This window comes from Syngnathus floridae, chromosome 22 (assembly GCF_059516105.1).
Source record: "Syngnathus floridae isolate MCC-2025c chromosome 22, RoL_Sflo_1.0, whole genome shotgun sequence".
Taxonomy (NCBI): Eukaryota; Metazoa; Chordata; class Actinopteri; order Syngnathiformes; family Syngnathidae; genus Syngnathus; species Syngnathus floridae.
Genome location: NC_142434.1, coordinates 22,857 through 38,351, shown reverse-complemented (window position 1 = coordinate 38,351; position 15,495 = coordinate 22,857). Strand labels below are relative to the sequence as shown.

At 53.3% G+C, this 15,495-nt stretch overlaps 5 protein-coding genes and 1 long non-coding RNA gene across 15 annotated transcripts; 4 read left to right on the top strand and 2 right to left on the bottom strand.

Annotated features, from left to right (window-relative positions):
* Window positions 1-5: 5 nt before the first annotated feature.
* Window positions 6-1,235, bottom strand: lamtor4 (late endosomal/lysosomal adaptor, MAPK and MTOR activator 4). 2 transcript variants are annotated; one of them, XM_088367364.1, is made up of 4 exons: window positions 891-1,235; window positions 706-789; window positions 237-354; window positions 6-177 (listed from the first exon to the last, which is right to left on the bottom strand). In XM_088367364.1, the coding sequence occupies exons 1-4, from the start codon at window positions 891-893 to the stop codon at window positions 80-82; spliced, it is 303 nt and encodes a 100-aa protein (XP_088223490.1). In that variant the 5' UTR covers window positions 894-1,235; the 3' UTR covers window positions 6-79. The 2 variants fall into 2 exon arrangements, with proteins under 2 accessions (XP_088223490.1, XP_088223489.1); XM_088367363.1 differs by lacking the exon at window positions 891-1,235 and having other exon boundaries at window positions 706-884.
* An 867-nt stretch (window positions 1,236-2,102) lies between these two features.
* Window positions 2,103-3,575, top strand: atp6v1f (ATPase H+ transporting V1 subunit F). The gene is made up of 2 exons (XM_088367358.1): window positions 2,103-2,384; window positions 3,254-3,575. Exons 1-2 carry the CDS (start codon window positions 2,227-2,229, stop codon window positions 3,453-3,455), a joined length of 360 nt encoding a protein of 119 aa, XP_088223484.1. The 5' UTR covers window positions 2,103-2,226; the 3' UTR covers window positions 3,456-3,575.
* Window positions 2,792-6,167, bottom strand: LOC148378916 (uncharacterized). Its single transcript, XR_015855445.1, has 2 exons — window positions 5,833-6,167; window positions 2,792-5,767 (listed from the first exon to the last, which is right to left on the bottom strand). It is a non-coding gene; the product is annotated as an uncharacterized LOC148378916 (long non-coding RNA).
* Window positions 4,080-5,439, top strand: LOC148378917 (uncharacterized). The gene is made up of 4 exons (XM_088367357.1): window positions 4,080-4,231; window positions 4,302-4,343; window positions 4,823-4,957; window positions 5,042-5,439. The coding sequence occupies exons 1-4, from the start codon at window positions 4,161-4,163 to the stop codon at window positions 5,163-5,165; spliced, it is 372 nt and encodes a 123-aa protein (XP_088223483.1). The 5' UTR covers window positions 4,080-4,160; the 3' UTR covers window positions 5,166-5,439.
* irf5 (interferon regulatory factor 5) lies at window positions 5,495-8,377 on the top strand. 7 transcript variants are annotated; one of them, XM_088367267.1, is made up of 9 exons: window positions 5,495-5,665; window positions 5,899-6,078; window positions 6,270-6,363; window positions 6,612-6,643; window positions 6,708-6,735; window positions 6,795-6,992; window positions 7,075-7,464; window positions 7,552-7,673; window positions 8,021-8,377. In XM_088367267.1, exons 1-9 carry the CDS (start codon window positions 5,495-5,497, stop codon window positions 8,189-8,191), a joined length of 1,386 nt encoding a protein of 461 aa, XP_088223393.1. In that variant the 3' UTR covers window positions 8,192-8,377. The 7 variants fall into 7 exon arrangements, with proteins under 7 accessions (XP_088223393.1, XP_088223392.1, XP_088223391.1 ...); XM_088367266.1 differs by having other exon boundaries at window positions 6,270-6,444; XM_088367269.1 differs by having other exon boundaries at window positions 5,526-5,665; window positions 5,841-6,078; window positions 6,270-6,444.
* A 281-nt stretch (window positions 8,378-8,658) lies between these two features.
* Window positions 8,659-15,424, top strand: tnpo3 (transportin 3). Of its 3 annotated transcripts, none has more exons than XM_088366877.1 (24): window positions 8,745-8,912; window positions 9,652-9,771; window positions 9,871-10,071; window positions 10,232-10,305; window positions 10,395-10,551; window positions 10,726-10,869; window positions 10,946-11,121; window positions 11,212-11,350; window positions 11,428-11,574; window positions 11,663-11,770; window positions 11,836-11,927; window positions 12,007-12,146; window positions 12,223-12,414; window positions 12,483-12,574; window positions 12,766-12,842; window positions 12,909-12,969; window positions 13,042-13,182; window positions 13,261-13,377; window positions 13,450-13,544; window positions 13,802-13,958; window positions 14,025-14,192; window positions 14,266-14,378; window positions 14,454-14,520; window positions 14,974-15,424. In XM_088366877.1, the coding sequence occupies exons 3-23, from the start codon at window positions 9,871-9,873 to the stop codon at window positions 14,512-14,514; spliced, it is 2,652 nt and encodes an 883-aa protein (XP_088223003.1). In that variant the 5' UTR covers window positions 8,745-8,912; window positions 9,652-9,771; the 3' UTR covers window positions 14,515-14,520; window positions 14,974-15,424. The 3 variants fall into 3 exon arrangements, with proteins under 3 accessions (XP_088223002.1, XP_088223003.1, XP_088223004.1); XM_088366878.1 differs by lacking the exon at window positions 8,745-8,912 and adding an exon at window positions 9,549-9,565; XM_088366876.1 differs by lacking the exon at window positions 9,652-9,771 and having other exon boundaries at window positions 8,659-8,912.
* The last annotated feature ends 71 nt before the right edge of the window (window positions 15,425-15,495 follow it).

The following is a 15,495-nucleotide window of genomic DNA, read 5'->3' as shown; positions in this document are numbered from 1 at the left end:
TGTGATCAAATACTACATTTTATTGATGGACAAACAAGCATCAACGATTGGAACACGACATGGCGTTGACTTGGTGATGCTACACGCTGATGGGGTCCTGCTGGTTGTGCTGCCGTTTGACCACAAAAACCTTCTGACCCGAAACGGTCACGGTGAAAACAAAATCCTCCAAGATCACTGAAGAAACGATGAGATGTTAGCCACACTAAAAGCCAGCCAACCACTGTGCGCACTACCTGACATGCGTTTGAAGGGCACATCGGCCGATCCCGCCAACCGGAAGCGACTGGCCGTGCGAACCATCTGCATGATCACTCCAGCTGTGTGCTCATCATTTTCCAGCTCACCTGAAGACTGACACACACACACAAAGTCAATCGAAAAGCCCTGCAATGCCTTCCTTTTCTCTCAATGAGCAAATACACAACAGTGGGGCTGCCAGAACGTGTATATCAAAAAGAAAGCTTAACATGGCTCAATTAAGCTTTCTTTCATAGTGGAGCGATTGGTCGTACTTTGTCAGCATTAAGCCACGTTACGTCTGTTGACATTGATCAAACATTTTAGTGTCCCTAGTCAGTCACGTGTCCACTTGCAAAAGTTTCCCATCTTGCACGTTGACTTCTCTGCTACTTGTCAATCTCCTGACACAACTCAAATGACAAAAGGGAAGCATTTTATGAAACGTGTCTGTCGGTCACTCACGGCCAGAACGCCGTCCTCGCTGATGACCAGATAGCCGAGCTGGTCCGGAATCCGCTCCAAACCCGCAGTCAGCGCTGCGGTCGTCTGCAACGACCCAGTGGACATGAAATGAGGCACGGCGACCCACTTGGCCGTTCGAGTGTGACATGAAACGCACAAGAATGACTTTCGGCTGGCAAACTCACCATCCTTGCTTCCGTGTCCTATTTACAAATCCACTACGACGTGGGCCCTGTCCAAACCCTCTCAATTCCCTTGCATGCGTGCCTCAATTGCGCGCTTCCGTCCTGGCTACGAGTGCGTAGCGTGTCCAAATTCCCCCAAATCCTTTCCCGCCGTTGTTACACACTTGATCGATGCGCCCTCGGCGGAAGTGAGTACACCGGTAAGCCGCACTTCATTGCGGACTGAAGCAAAACACTGGCGACGTTCGGTAAAATCCCCGTTCCTGTTTAAAAATGATTTCAAGCAGCAAAACTGCCCCCCAAAAAAGGGCCTGTCGGCGCCATGTTTGATGACACAGATCCGAATGGCGGCAAGTCGATGACGTGACAAGCACTATTCAAAGAGCCGCGGTTTTCGCACACTTGTATGCTCGCACACTTCTCCGAAGTGCGCACTTTACCGGATAGAGTACCAGTATTTAGCGGTGACACGTTTGGGTTTGTTCACTTGACCGCGAGTGCTTTGCCCCAGAGTTGATGCTGCCTTCAAGTGGATGAAGATTTCCACTTGTGAAGTGGAAATAACGAGTGCATTGTGTTCTGCTTTTGTGCTTTTGTTGTCGCAGTTGAGGGAAACATGGCATTTGCTGTCGGGTGTTTTATTCCTTGTTTTTATATTCGCCAATCAAAACAAGATAATCAGACATTTGGTTAACTGCTTTATATGACAATATGTATGTGTTTGACGTTGTTATATGAGTTGGTGTCCCCCAAAATAACAAATGTCGGCATAACGGATTTCTTTTTCAACCTTTCATTCAAACACAAACACATTCGGTGTAATAACACCATCAACTATAATCCAACAAATATAAAATTAAAACATCAATGTCGGCATAACGCGTGTCGGCTGGCATAGCAGCAACGCTGTCCGTCACTCACTCGTGAATCTTCGCCTATCTGTTCCTCTGTACCTAATAGCGTGTCCGAGTGACGTCACAGATCAAACAGCCAACGGGAAAGTGATTTTTCCCTAATGAAGTGGCCTGTGATTAGGTACAAATGAAAAGGGCGGTGTATGCACTGATTCTAAAGATTCAGTTCACTTAAAAAAACTGGAATGCACATCACTATACCGCACGTATGGCATGTGTGTCTCTGCTCGTGCAGGCAATCCACGCCAGGGGGCGCTGATTAGCTGACGTCACATGATCTGCGACGGATGTGCAGGTCAGCTGACCGTCACATGATCTGCGACGGTAGTACCGGTCAGCCGACCGTCACGTAATCTGCAGCTGATAGCTAGTCATTTTGGGAACCGCTAGTTTCTCGCCTTTGCCATCTTCGTTTTTGCGCGATGGCCGGCCGCGGGAAGCTGATCGCCGTGATCGGCGACGAAGACACTTGCACCGGATTTCTCCTCGGCGGCATCGGCGAACTCAACAAGAACCGAAAACCGAATTTCTTGGTGGTGGAGAAAGACACGAGCATCACGGAGATCGAGGAGACCTTCAAGTAAGCGCTGCATTTAGTCATTTGATCGACGATGACGTGACGTGCTTTTGGCGTCGTCGGCATGAAACTGGAGTAGAATAATGCGACTGGTTTTGGTTTGAAGCGGCCAAACATTAATTTGCACGCATGCATGCACGCACGCACGCCTGCCTGTGGAATGAGAAGCGTGTTGCCTTTTTCGGATACTTTTAATCACATTGAACGTCGTTCGTGTATCCCCCGAAATACTGTCAGGTAGAATTTGTCCGTGACTAAAATGTCAATGACATTGCGACCAAAATGTTGTCTTTCTTCATCAGAGGCCCAAACCGTCTACTTCGACACAGCTATTGATTGATGCGCGTACTTGAACATCCAAGGCGAAACACTTTTTAGTTATTTTTATTTTTTATCATAACCTACCTTGGATTAAAAAAAACAAAAAACCTTCAAACATAAAATATTATTAAGACCAAATTTTGGGAAGCACTATAATGGTGCAAGTAGCAAAAGGAAAAAACAAACCAAAAAAACGTCTGTTTAAATAAAATCATGCAAATATACGAATGAAATGATGCTTTCTCTGTATAAGCAAACATCAGTAGTAATATTTTTGACGATGATGCCAGCAATCCAGCAATCGTTGAATGTAAAAATGGAAATCGAGACTGGGTTTCCTCATTCGAGTCAACATGTAAACATTTGACTGTGGCTCTGCTCCAGCAGTATATCAATGTAATTTTGCTGCTTGTGACTCAAATTTCTGCTTGTTTTGTCGTCATTGTTTATTCTGTGACTCAACGACTCCGATACGGCCCTCGCTGCCTACGCCATTGGCTCCTTGTAAAGTGACAAAGTACATGTACATTTCTTTTTTCGTGGTGCGTCAGGGGCTTCCTGGCTCGCAACGACATTGGCATCATCCTCATCAACCAGTTCATCGCCGAAATGATTCGCCACGCCATCGACGCCCACATGCAGTCCATCCCGGCCGTGCTGGAGATCCCGTCCAAGGAGCATCCCTACGACGCTTCCAAAGACTCCATCCTTCGGCGGGCCAAGGGCATGTTCTCGGCCGACGACTTCCGATAAAAATAACCGACCCTGCGACTCTCCCATATTTGGTCCTTCTGGTCGCCGGAGCTCAAGTGTGCTCGTTTCGTCATGTGTTGTGTTATAAATGACCACGATAAAGTCTGATCAAAATGGTGACTTTGGTCTCACTTGTGGATATTCTCCTTCATTTTCTTCTCAGGGTATGAATAGACGGCAGTCGGACCCCACTTACCTTCGGAGACGTTGCAATGCGTCGTTGCTATTGAAACGCAAAAGGTCTCTCTCACCCAGCATATACCGTGAGCGGGAGAGCCTCGTCATGGCCCGTGAAAGTCCAACAAGCGCGTCGGGTCCTCCTTCCCCTCGTCTCGTCCTCCTTCCCCTCGTCTCGTCCTCAGCTCACAGGCCCGGCCCTATTGTTTCCGGACATTTCCGGCCTGGCCAGGTCCATCGTTGGCACGATATCATCCCGACTCCGCCGTGGCTTCGGTGTACAGCCCCGAACGGAAGCGGCTCGCTAAAGTTTTTTTCTTTTGTTTAGTTTGAGCCGACGTCGGAAAGAAAAAGAGCGAGATATCCATGTCGCTCCCGAGAACAAATATTGACTCCGTGACCTTTGGCCCGGCGGCAGACCTGCGATAAGCTCAGAACACGTGATGGCGCCAGCTCAGGCGCTGGTGTATAAAAGCTCGAGGGTCGTCGGCTCCGTTCCACGCAGACTCGCGCCCCGCCGCCGGAGCTATGAAGTGGCCGCTGGTGTTGGCAACCGCCATGACGTGCCTTTCGGCTCAGCCGCCTCGACGCTTGACCAGGTGACGCCGGACGTTAGGAATGAGAGCTGCTCGCTCAAAGCGGGCTGACTGGCCTTTTTCTTCTTCACAGAGATGCCGAGACTCAACGGCTGCCAAAGCAAAACGAAACGCGGTCGGTTCACGTTCCGTCGTCGTCGACGTGGCTCACTTTTCTGTCTCGTTTCCTTCGTCGTCTTGCGAGAATGTCAACCAGACACTTGCGGGGTCACACTCGTGCACCGCTGGATGTATCTCATCCTATCGTGCAGACAACCGAATCCCAAAGCCCGGCTCACTGGTAAACCTTGAGCGAATTTATTTTTAATTTTTTTTATTATTATTCGACCCCCGACGCGCGACCCGTGCGCCCCTCGCAGCCTCGTCACTTTAACTCTGCCAAAATGTTATGCAAGCAGCGATTTTGCCCCCCAACCCTCGGTGAAGGCCTTTGCACTCGGGCCTCACTGGATGCACAGTATTCACAAACAATAGTTGCCTCGATTCAGCCGGTTACGAGAGCCCTAAGACCGCGAAGCCAGCCCAACCCGGTGGCTGTGGCTTCGGAGCGATCGGCACCACCGACTCGCGACTCGCTTGCTTCTTTCTCCTCAGCAACTCGTCAAGCTTGACGAGCGTCACGCCAAACGCGACCTCCGACGACACATCGAAGCTGACGTCGCGGGACACATCCGCGACTCCGTGGCTCATCTTCAACTCGACGTCAAACGAAAGCGGGCACCTTTACGAGTGAGTCGAAAGAAATGTTGCACATTTGCCCTTTTGGTTCCCGATTGTGGCCGTCTTGGAAAGTCACCTATTGACTGGCACCAGGTTCACTTCCGTGGGCTGTATGCTGCCCACCTGCTCCGTCACAGATCTCGGGTCCAAGCTTCAAGTCGGGGACGAAACGGCGGGCGGCTCCACGCTCGACCCGGAAGGTTTTGGGAAGAAATGAGGCCGGGCGACCTGCTCCCTCCCCCCGTCTTTGAGTCGTGTGTTTTGCTTGCACAGTTGGCTCAGTGATGTTTTGTGCATTGGAAACTGTTTGCTGCATGGCCATTGATTGATTGATTGATTGATTGAAGCGCTCCGTGCCAAGTTAATTTGATCCTCAAGTCACCTCCACCAAAGTGTGCATGCTTTGTGGAGAAATGGAGGCATCGCTAAGAGCTGGTCACTAAATGTGAAATTGTAGAACATTGAAATAAACACAAAACAAGGCAGAAAAATCCTGGTTGACATTTTTAACGCTTGCAAACATCTGAGGACCTCTTCAAGCAAGTCATGCCCACGGAAGGGGGGGCGAAAGGCTCAGCCAATCGGAGAGCTGCCACAGGACAAGGAAGGGCTCCAGAGAGGGGGAGAGTTGTTGACAGCGAGAGCGGCGGCGGCGGCAGGACTTTGGGAAAGCACGTCTCAAGTAGCATCTCGGCACCAGGAGGACGACGACGACAGGTGAGCTCAGACACCTTTTCCGGTCCATCAGCTCAGCCTGATACTGAAGCGCAATGCCTTCTAAAAGTATCGTGGCACATTCTGCGCTTAGGGTGTCACTTCCTGAAGTAAAGGGGGGAGGGAGGTGATATGATGTGAATATTCAGCGCAGTAAAAGCCAAACGAACCTCTTCAGGATCAGCATGAGCAGCTGATGACCGACGCCCGCCCGCCCGCCCTCCCTCCCTTGCCAGATCATGAGCGCGCAGGGCCGGAGAGTGCGCTTGAAGCCTTGGCTCGTGGCTCAGGTGGACAGCGGCCGTTTCCCCGGCCTCCATTGGGTCGACTGGGACCGCCGACTCTTCCAGATCCCCTGGAAGCACGCCGCGCGCAGCCTGCCGACGACGCATCAAGAGGAAAGCTCCATCTTCAAGGTGTGACTGACTCCGGCTGGCACGCTGTCGTTTGTGCTCGCTTTGTCATGCGTCTGAGTTGAAAGGAAGCTCGACGGCATGAAAGGACAAGTTTCACTTCTCTTTCTTTGAGCGTCAACTTCCTGTTGGACCGAAACCGCCGAGGCCATGTCAAAATGTGATGCGAGACGACTTCCTCTTCACCCGTCCAGGCGTGGGCGCTGGAAACGGGCAAATTTCAGGAAGGTGTGGACGAGCCCGACCCGGCCAAGTGGAAAGCAAACCTGCGCTGTGCGCTGAACAAGAGTAAAGAGTTTCGCCTTCACTTTGACGGCACCAAAGAGACGCCCCTGCAGGCCTGCAAAATCTACCAGCTTGTAGACTCAGGTCAAGTCTTGCTTTGCTCCAGGCTTCCTTTTTCCATGTCATTTTTGCTTGCTCCAAGGAGGTTTCCTTCCTTTTTCAACCTTCTTTTTGCCTGCTCAAGGCTTCCTTTTTCAACCTTCTTTTGGCATACTTAAGGCTTCCTTTTTCAACCTTGCCTTTGCTTTCAGATGCTGCCGCCGCTGCCGACGCCGACGACGAGGTAACGGCACGTCGTGAATGAAATTCATGTTCTTTACCTCCCTAACGTGGAAATTGCCTTTCAGATGCCAAACGTGACAGAGCTGACCATCGGTACGTCAAGTCGGCCATGAGCGCCCTTTCGGTTGTCAGATGTTTCGGGATCTTTTCAGACGCCGGGATCTGCCGCCCGGCCTCTTCCGTGTCCGTCCTGCCGCCGCACGGTGATGCCAACCGCTTCCGGGAATCCGCCGTCACCTCCGAGCTCCCTCGGCAGGACTTCCAAATATTTGATGAGGTCGACCGCCCGGAAGCGAGCAACGAGGTCCGGCCTCAAGTGGACTCTGCAAACCTGCTCGCCAGCATCCCGTGTGAGTGACTGACGACGCCCCGTGACATTTACGCCGCGAAGCCGACGCAGCAGTGTCCTCATTTGTTTTTGCGCTGCCGCAGCAACAGATCTGGATCTGAAGTTTCAGTACCGCGGCCGCCCCATGGGTTCGCTGACCGTCAGTAACCCCCAGGGCTGCCGGCTTTTCTACAGCCAGCTGGGGCCCGACCCGCGGCAAGTGGACCTCTTTGGACCCGTCCACCTGCAACAGGTTTCCTTCCCGGGGACTTCGGAGATCCTGAGCCAGAAACAGCGGCAATTCACAGAGGCCCTGCTGAGCGTGATGGATCGCGGACTCATCCTAGAAATCTGGGAGCAAGACATCTACGCTGTCCGCCTCTGCCAATGTAAGGTGTACTGGTCTGGACCGGGCGCGCCCCGTCAGGGTGGGCCTAATCAGTTGGAGAGGGAGAGGAGGGTCAAAGTGTTCAGCCTCAACGACTTCCTCCAAGGTGACACACGCAAGTCTTGAGCTATTGATTGCTGCGCCGCTTCTTCCCCGAAGAGGAATGGTTAAAAAAACAAATGATTGTGTCCAGGACTGATCTTGTACCAGAAGGGCGAGGCTGGGAATTCCCCCCCTTACGAGATCTGTTTCTGCTTCGGGGAGGACTGGCCCGATGACCAGAAACCAAAAGAGAAGAAACTCATTGTGGTTCAGGTCAGTGAGAGACTGTCTCCATCTGCTGAGAATCGCTTGCATTATTCTTCCGTTTGTTCTACGTTGTATCCAATGGCAGGGCCAATGCTCCGCAATCAGTCACGCTGAAGAAAAGCTAAGCCAAGCTAAACTAAGATAAGATACGCAAAGCTAAATTACGATGAGCTAAACCAAGCTAAACTATGCTAAGATACATAAGTTAGCCCAGTCATCCATTTTCATTAGTATACTTTATCGTTTTTAGCCACAAAGAGGTATCATTTCATGACTGAGACTCAGAACCAGGTTGAGTTTAGTTGAGTCCCATATTGTATTTTTCACATGCAATTGTTTTGCCTCCTATTCAGGTGGTTCCGGTAGTGGCTCGAATTCTAACAGAGATGTTCTCAGGTGAGCACAGCTGGTCCATTGATAGCATCCGCCTGCAAATCTCCAACCCCGATGTAAAGGACCAGACAGTGGAGCAGTTCAAAGAGCTCCAGAGACTCCTGCAGAGTCAAAATCTCCAAGGACCCTGAACTGCCGCGATCCCCCGACAAGCGCCACTCACAGCCCCCACGCCTGATCCAAACAAGGAGATCCATCCGTACCACGCATTCTTTGCAAGAGAGTGCATTTGGATTTGTGTGTGTATTTGTGCACAAGGTCGATGTTCATTTTAAGATCTGATTTCGCAGCTCAATACACTCTTTGGCTTTTATTGACATGACTGTCTTGCCTCATTTGGACTTAAAGAATGCAGGAATATGTAAGTATACATATGTATACATATGTATGCATGTAAGTATATACATGTGTACATATCTACGTGTGTATATGTATTTAGCATGTAAATATATACATGTATACATATCTACGTGTGTATATGTATTTATATACGTATGTGTACGTATGTAAATATGTAGTACGTATGATCGTATCGTATGTGTGTACAGAAATGTTTCCGGTGCGACCGAGCAGAGCGGAACTAATGTTGCGGTTGGAGTTTGAGGCCGGACGATCAGTTGAGTTACACGCGGGAAACCCGTGTGAGATGGCGCTCGGCACGCACACCATCTAGAATTTGTCAACAAGCGCGTCGTTTGTCGCCTTTTGTGCTCGCCGCTTCGGATCCGAGCAATGGAGGGGGGTAAACCGAGTCTTTCGCTCGTCTACCAGGCGGTCCAGGCCCTGCATCACGACCCGGACCCTGCCGGGAAGGAACGAGCTTCTATGTGGCTCGGAGAGCTCCAGAGATCGGTAAGAAAAGGGGACATTTCGCCCATCGAGGCTGGCGGGCGGGCGTGCTTGGGCGCTGTGGCTCAAGGCGGCTGGTGTTCACCAGTATTTCAAAACGTTTCTATGTTCACCTCGACAATCTGGAATCGCTGCGGACGGAAAAAGTGCGCAATTTGCGGAAGCCCGTTAGCATCTCTGCTAAAGATACTCATTGACTGACGCATGAATCACAACACAAGCTAATGGCCGGACTTTTCCCAATTGCTCGCTCGCTCGCTCGCTCTCAAGGACGAGCAAGTTGACCGACTTTATTTTTTCTCTCTCAAGTGATATCCACCACTTGCATTGTGTCTTTTGTGCCGTGTTTGTATGTGAGCTGTTTAGCATGGCGGATGTAACCGCTGTGCTGACGTCACTTCGTTAGTGTGCGGGCAAGTTGAGCTCCTCCTTGGTGGCCTTTCAGCGTTCGCGTAGAGCAGAAGTCGGCTGACGCCGCGCCATTTCTCGTTCGCAAACGGTGACTTGAGAGCCGCAATGAGCCCGTGGTTGACGTTTAGCTAGCCGGCTAGTGCGCTCAACTCTCGAGCAGGGGACGCTACTTTCCTTCTTCGGGCGGTTGACACACCTTCCTCAAGTCGCACTTGGTTTCGGAGCAGCCAAACCTTTCTCAAGTGGTAGCATGGCACATTAGCACACACATCCCAAAGCTCATCTGTTTCCTTTCAAATTCTTCACCATTCTTATCTTGGTCCCTTTTTAGCACGAAACAAAACCACGATTGGATATCAACCTCCACAATGGTTGTTGTCGTCAGCCTTCAAGCAGGATCTGACACAACTTCATTCATTGCCACTTGTTGCTTTCAGGACGCTTGGCTCAGGTGTCGTCTTCACACGCTCTCGCGTGCGCCGTTTGCCCTCTGACGGTTTGGTTGTTTGACGGTTTGATCTTGCGCCGCCGCCGCCGCCTTTCTTTGCAGATGTACGCCTGGGAGATCTCAGACCAGCTGCTGCAGCTCAAGCAGGACGTGGAGTCGTGCTACTTTGCCGCTCAGACCATGAAGATGAAGATCCAGACTTCCTTCTACGAGCTTCCTCCTGATTCGCACGGTGCTCTGCGAGACTCGCTGCTCTCTCACATCCAGAACCTCAAAGACCTGTCGCCTATCATCGTAACGCAGGTAGCGCACGCGGCACGCTTTCGTCCTTCATACGGCCGGGGAGGAGACGGCCCGTCTCTGTCCCCTTGTTTTCGGACTCGCTCAGCCGAGTTGCCAACGGAAAAGGTTGGAACTTGCAGCGATGCGCATAAGCGTCCCTTCCTTTGCCTCCCAATTCTAGCTGGCATTGGCCATCGCAGACCTTGCTCTTCAGATGGCGTCGTGGAAAGGATGCGTGCACACGCTCATCGAAAAGTGAGAATTCACGCAGTTTCTACTTTGCAGTTTGAACCGTGGGACCCAAGTGCGGGCGCGGTCCGACTTGAGCCGTTTGCCTCTGCTAGGTACAACGGAGACATCAGCTCCATGCCCTTCCTCATGGAGATTCTGACCGTGCTGCCCGAAGAAGTCCACAGCCGCTCGCTTCGCATCGGAGCCAATCGGAGGACAGACATCATCGAGGACTTGGCATATTACTCGTCCACGGTGGTCACGCTCCTGGTTAGGGCGCACTCACCATCGCCGTCCGGTCCGAGAGCGAGACACTTGAACGGCGCACTCTCATCTTAACGCGGCAGACATTCCAATAACTCTTGCCCTCGCGCAATGGGGAGGGTTTTGTTTTGGGCGGTTGGGCTCTTCTTTTTTTCACGGCGACGTATTTCCTCCGCCTAGGGGTCGTGTGTGGAGAAGACGGGCAGCGATGAGAAGATGCTGATCAAGGTCTTTCGCTGTCTGGGGAGCTGGTTCAACCTGGGAGTGCTGGATAGTAACTTCATGGCCAGCAACCAGCTGCTCATGATCCTCTTCCAAGTTCTGGTGAGGCAGGCGCCTGCCCGACGGCGGCCAGCTTAGCGCACGTGGCGGGCTGACGCGGCTGACCTGTTGTTGGCAGCAGAGGGACGAGACCTCCAGCAACCTGCACGAGGCGGCCGCAGACTGTGTGTGCTCCTCCCTCTACGCCATTGAAAACGTCGACACAAACATGAGCTTGGCGCTGCAGCTCTTCCAGGGCGTCCTGACGTTGGAGACGGCCTATCACATGGCCGTGGCCCGCGAGGACCTCGACAAGTGAGGCGGCCAACGGGCCGGCATTTTGCCGCTCTTTGCAGGGCCCTAACCCCCTCCCCCCCTTCCTCCTCCCTTTAATATGCCCGGCAGAGTCCTGAATTATTGCAGAATCTTCACTGAGCTGTGTGAAACCTTTTTGGAGACGACGGTCAGGAGTCCGGGTAGAGGAATGGGAGACTTGAGGACGCTGGAGCTGCTGTTGATTTGCGCCGGACACCCGCAGTACGAGGTGGGCGAGCATTCCGCAAATGAAAACGGGCAAACAAACAAACAAACAAACAAACAAGCAAACAAGGTGTTCTACAGGTGGTGGAAATCTCCTTTAACTTTTGGTACCGGCTGGGTGAAAATCTCTACAAGATCAACGACGTGGCCCTGAATGGCGTTTTCCGACCCTACATTCAGAGACTACTGCACTGTTTGGCCCGACATTGTCAGCTGGACCCAGACCACGTAAGTGTCCTCGCCAGTGGTCGGCGAGAGCTGGCCCTCGCTGACCGACCGACCGACCGACCAACCGCTGCGCGTTTACTGGGCGCAGGAAGGAATTCCGGAGGAGACGGATGATTTTGGGGAGTTCCGGATGAGAGTGTCTGACCTGGTTAAAGACGTGATATTTCTGGTGGGCTCTATGGAGTGTTTCTCTCAGGTGAGGCAGCTCGGTAGGGCGTCGCCGGCCCTTGTCGGAGCCTGATGATTTCTTTGTGTTCTCAGTTGTATTCCACCCTCAAAGATGGGAACCCGCCTTGGGTGGTGACCGAAGCGGTTCTCTTCATAATGGCAGCCATTGCCAAAAGCGTCGACCCGTGAGCCGCGCCGCGTTTCCAACGGGTTCCCGAGCCAGAAGGCCAATGTGCTGACGTCTCCGTGTCCTAACTGTTTTAGTGAGAACAACCCCACCCTGTTGGAGGTGTTGCAGCAGGTGGTGTTGCTGCCAGAGGCTGTTCACATGGCGGTGCGCTACACCAGCATCGAGCTGGTCGGCGAGATGAGCGAGGTGGTGGACAGGAACCCCCGATTCCTCGGTCAGGACCCGCGCCTCCTGCTTTCCCCGGCGGCCTTTCTTCTGGCCGCCGTAACGCAAAGCTTGTGTTCCGTCAGACCCTGTGCTCAACTACCTGATGAAAGGCCTGCGAGAGAAAGCTCTGGCCTCGGCCGCGGCCAAGGCCATCCACAACATCTGCTCCGTATGCAGGGACCACATGGCGCAGCACTTCCAAGGACTTCTGGACATCGCTCGCTCGCTGGACTCCTTTGCCCTGTCCACGGAAGCCGCCGTGGGACTGCTTAAGGGTACCGGGGTGGGATGCCACTTTGGAGTGGCACCACGTCCTTACGAGCTCCGTTTTTTGACCCGGCAGGTACGGCGATGGTCCTGGGTCGTCTGCCTCTGGACAAGATCGCCGAATGCTTAGGCGACTTGTGCGCCGTTCAGGTGGCGGCCCTTAAAAAGGTGCCTCCCTCCCTCCCTCCCTCCCTCCCTCCCTCCCTCCCTCCCTCCCTCCCTCCCTCCCTCCCTCCCTCCCTCCCTCCCTCCCTCCCTCCCTCCCTCCCTCCCTCCCTCCCTCCCTCCCTCCCTCTCTTTGGCCTGCTCTTCCCATGTCCAAAGCATAAAAAGGCGCTCGCTTTTGCCCTCCCCGGCAGCTTTTGGCCGAGGAATCGAGCAACGGTCGATCGGCCGATCCCACCGTCTGCCTCGACAGACTGGCCGTCATTTTCAGGTGAGACCCGGCCGAGCTTCCGCATCTCAGCGCAGTCGGAGAACGTTGCCCGCTTGCCTGTCTCAGACACACCAACCCCATCGTGGAGAACGGGCAGACGCACCCGTGTCAGAAGGTCATCCAGGAGGTAACGTTGGCTGGCTGACGGCAGCAAAGGCGTCTTCTGTGAGCTCGGGCTTGAGGCTCTCTCCGCTTCCAGATCTGGCCCGTGCTGTCGGAGACGCTCAACGCTCACCAGGCCGACAACCGAATTGTGGAGCGATGCTGCCGCTGCCTCCGCTTTGCCGTACGCTGTGTGGGAAAAGGTTCCGCCTCCTTGCTGCAGCCGCTGGTGACTCAGGTCAAAGGAGTCGCCGTCGGAGAAGTGCCTTTAGGCCGCCCGCCCGCTGGCTCACAATGTTGTCGTCGGTGTGCTCAGATGGTGAGCGTCTACCGCGTCTACCCGCACTCGTGCTTCTTGTACCTGGGCAGCATCCTGGTGGACGAGTACGGAATGGAGGAGGGCTGTCGCCAGGGGCTGCTGGACATGTTGCAGGTCAGACGCGTGTGGCGCTGCGTGGCTGGTGCGCTGGTCCTGGCCGGTGTTAACGCCCTCCTGTTCTGTCAGGCTTTGTGCATGCCCACCTTTCAGCTGTTGGAGCAGGCCAACGGCCTTCTCAACCATCCAGACACCGTTGACGACCTCTTCAGACTGGCAACCAGGTGCGTTGCCAGCGCAGGCCAGCGCACTTCACTTCACCGCACCGCACCTTTTGTTTTATTTTTTTCTTCCTCCCAGTCTTTTGAATGTCTTTTGAGGAAATCAACTGTTTGCAAATGTAATGTAAGGTGTATGTAATACAGTCCCTAGTAAAGCTAGCAGCGCTCCCACTCTGTAAGCTCCAACATTTGCCAAAGCGACGAAAGGGCAGACACTTTTTTTTTGTGTTAGTTTTGACGTGTTTGCCATGTTTGATCAGGTTTGTGCAGCGTAGTCCCATCACGCTGCTTAGCAGCAGCATTATTGTGCACATCATCCAGTGCGCCATCGCCGCCACCTCGCTGGACCACCGGGACGCCAACTGCAGCGTCATGAAGTTTGTGCGAGACCTCATCCATACCGGCGTGGCCAATGACGTAAGCCAAACGACGCGTCCGTTTTGCCAGCCGACGCAAATGTGGCGCCTCTTTTCTGTCCCAAAGCACACGGACGACTTTGACTTGAGGAAGCGGCTGATCGGTCAGGCCATGGAGCAGCACGGCCAGCAACTGATCACGCAGCTCATGCATTCGTGTTGCTTCTGTCTGCCGCCGTACACCCTGCCCGACATCGCCGAGGTCTTGTGGGAGGTCATGGTGTTCGACCGGCCGGTAAGTAGCCGTCGCTGAGTGGACAGCTGACGTCTCCCTCCCTCACTCACTCGCTCGCCCGCCCTCTTTGCAGACCTTCTGCCGCTGGTTAGAGAGCGCTCTGAAAGGCTTGCCCAAGGAGACGTCAGGAGGTGCGGTCACGGTGACCCACAAACAGCTGACCGATTTCCACAAACAAGTCACCAGGTGAACATCGACGACAAAGTGTGAGAAACGGACGGGGCTTAGGTAATAGAGCTGAATTTGCTTCTCCTTTTGCAGTGCTGATGAATGTAAACAAGTTTGTTGGGCCATCAGAGAGTTCACGAGACTATTCCGGTAAACGCATGTAAGCACGTCTGCACACACACACGCACACATGCACGCACACACGCACACAGGGCGCTGCGTTTGCTCCAGCACATAACCAAGCGACTTGGCTCAGGGTTAGCCACACCCTCCTTTTACATTTAGCGGCCTCATTCAAACTCTGCGCCAAGACATTCGCTCTCTCAGGGCCTAAGCGGCCAATCGGCGGCGATCGAGGGATAACAACGGTCGTCGGAACGCAACGCTGGACTGGGGACGACCAAGGGGGTCTATGTGATCGACAAATGTTTTAAAAATGGAGTCGGGCTCTCGTTGAACTTTAAATTGCCCGAGTCCTCTCACCGGTAATCCCTCCCTCCGCCTGCTCTCACTTTTGATTTGCCAACCTGTTAGCGAACGGCTTAGAAAAAGGACGGTGAGTACAAAATGGATCCGTCGCGTGCGATCCACGCTAATTGTGACTGTATTTCAGGTCAAGTCTTTTTCGCTGGTTCAGAGGCGGCGGCAAGAGCTGCGGCTGCTAACGGAGGTCTGGAGGGCGGAGGCGGGATGTGTGCGGCCGGAAGGCGGACGGGCGCATCCCAGGGACTTAGTGAACTGACGCACCTCCAGCGGGTGGTGGGAGGGGCAGGCCGAAGAGGCGGAGTTCACCGAGTGAACAGATGGGCGAGCGAGGCAAGAGACTGTGCCCGTCAACTGTTTTTACCAGAAACTTTGTTTTGGGGGACTTTGGTCAGGCTTGAAATTGAAATCCATCCCACCCGGCGCCCACCGGAGAACTCCACGTACGTCACCACTTTTGACCGCTTGAAAGTTTGCTTTCTTTTAATGCAAAGAGTGACAGAGTGAACTCTGGAAAATGCCAGACGGACCCATGCAATCGCCTTGCTGTCGACAATAAACGAGTGAAACCACAAATGTTATGTCGAGTGTCTCAGCAAAGTCTGTCCTTGCGATGCCAGTCTGCTTTTCCCTCAGTTGACGCGCTCACACG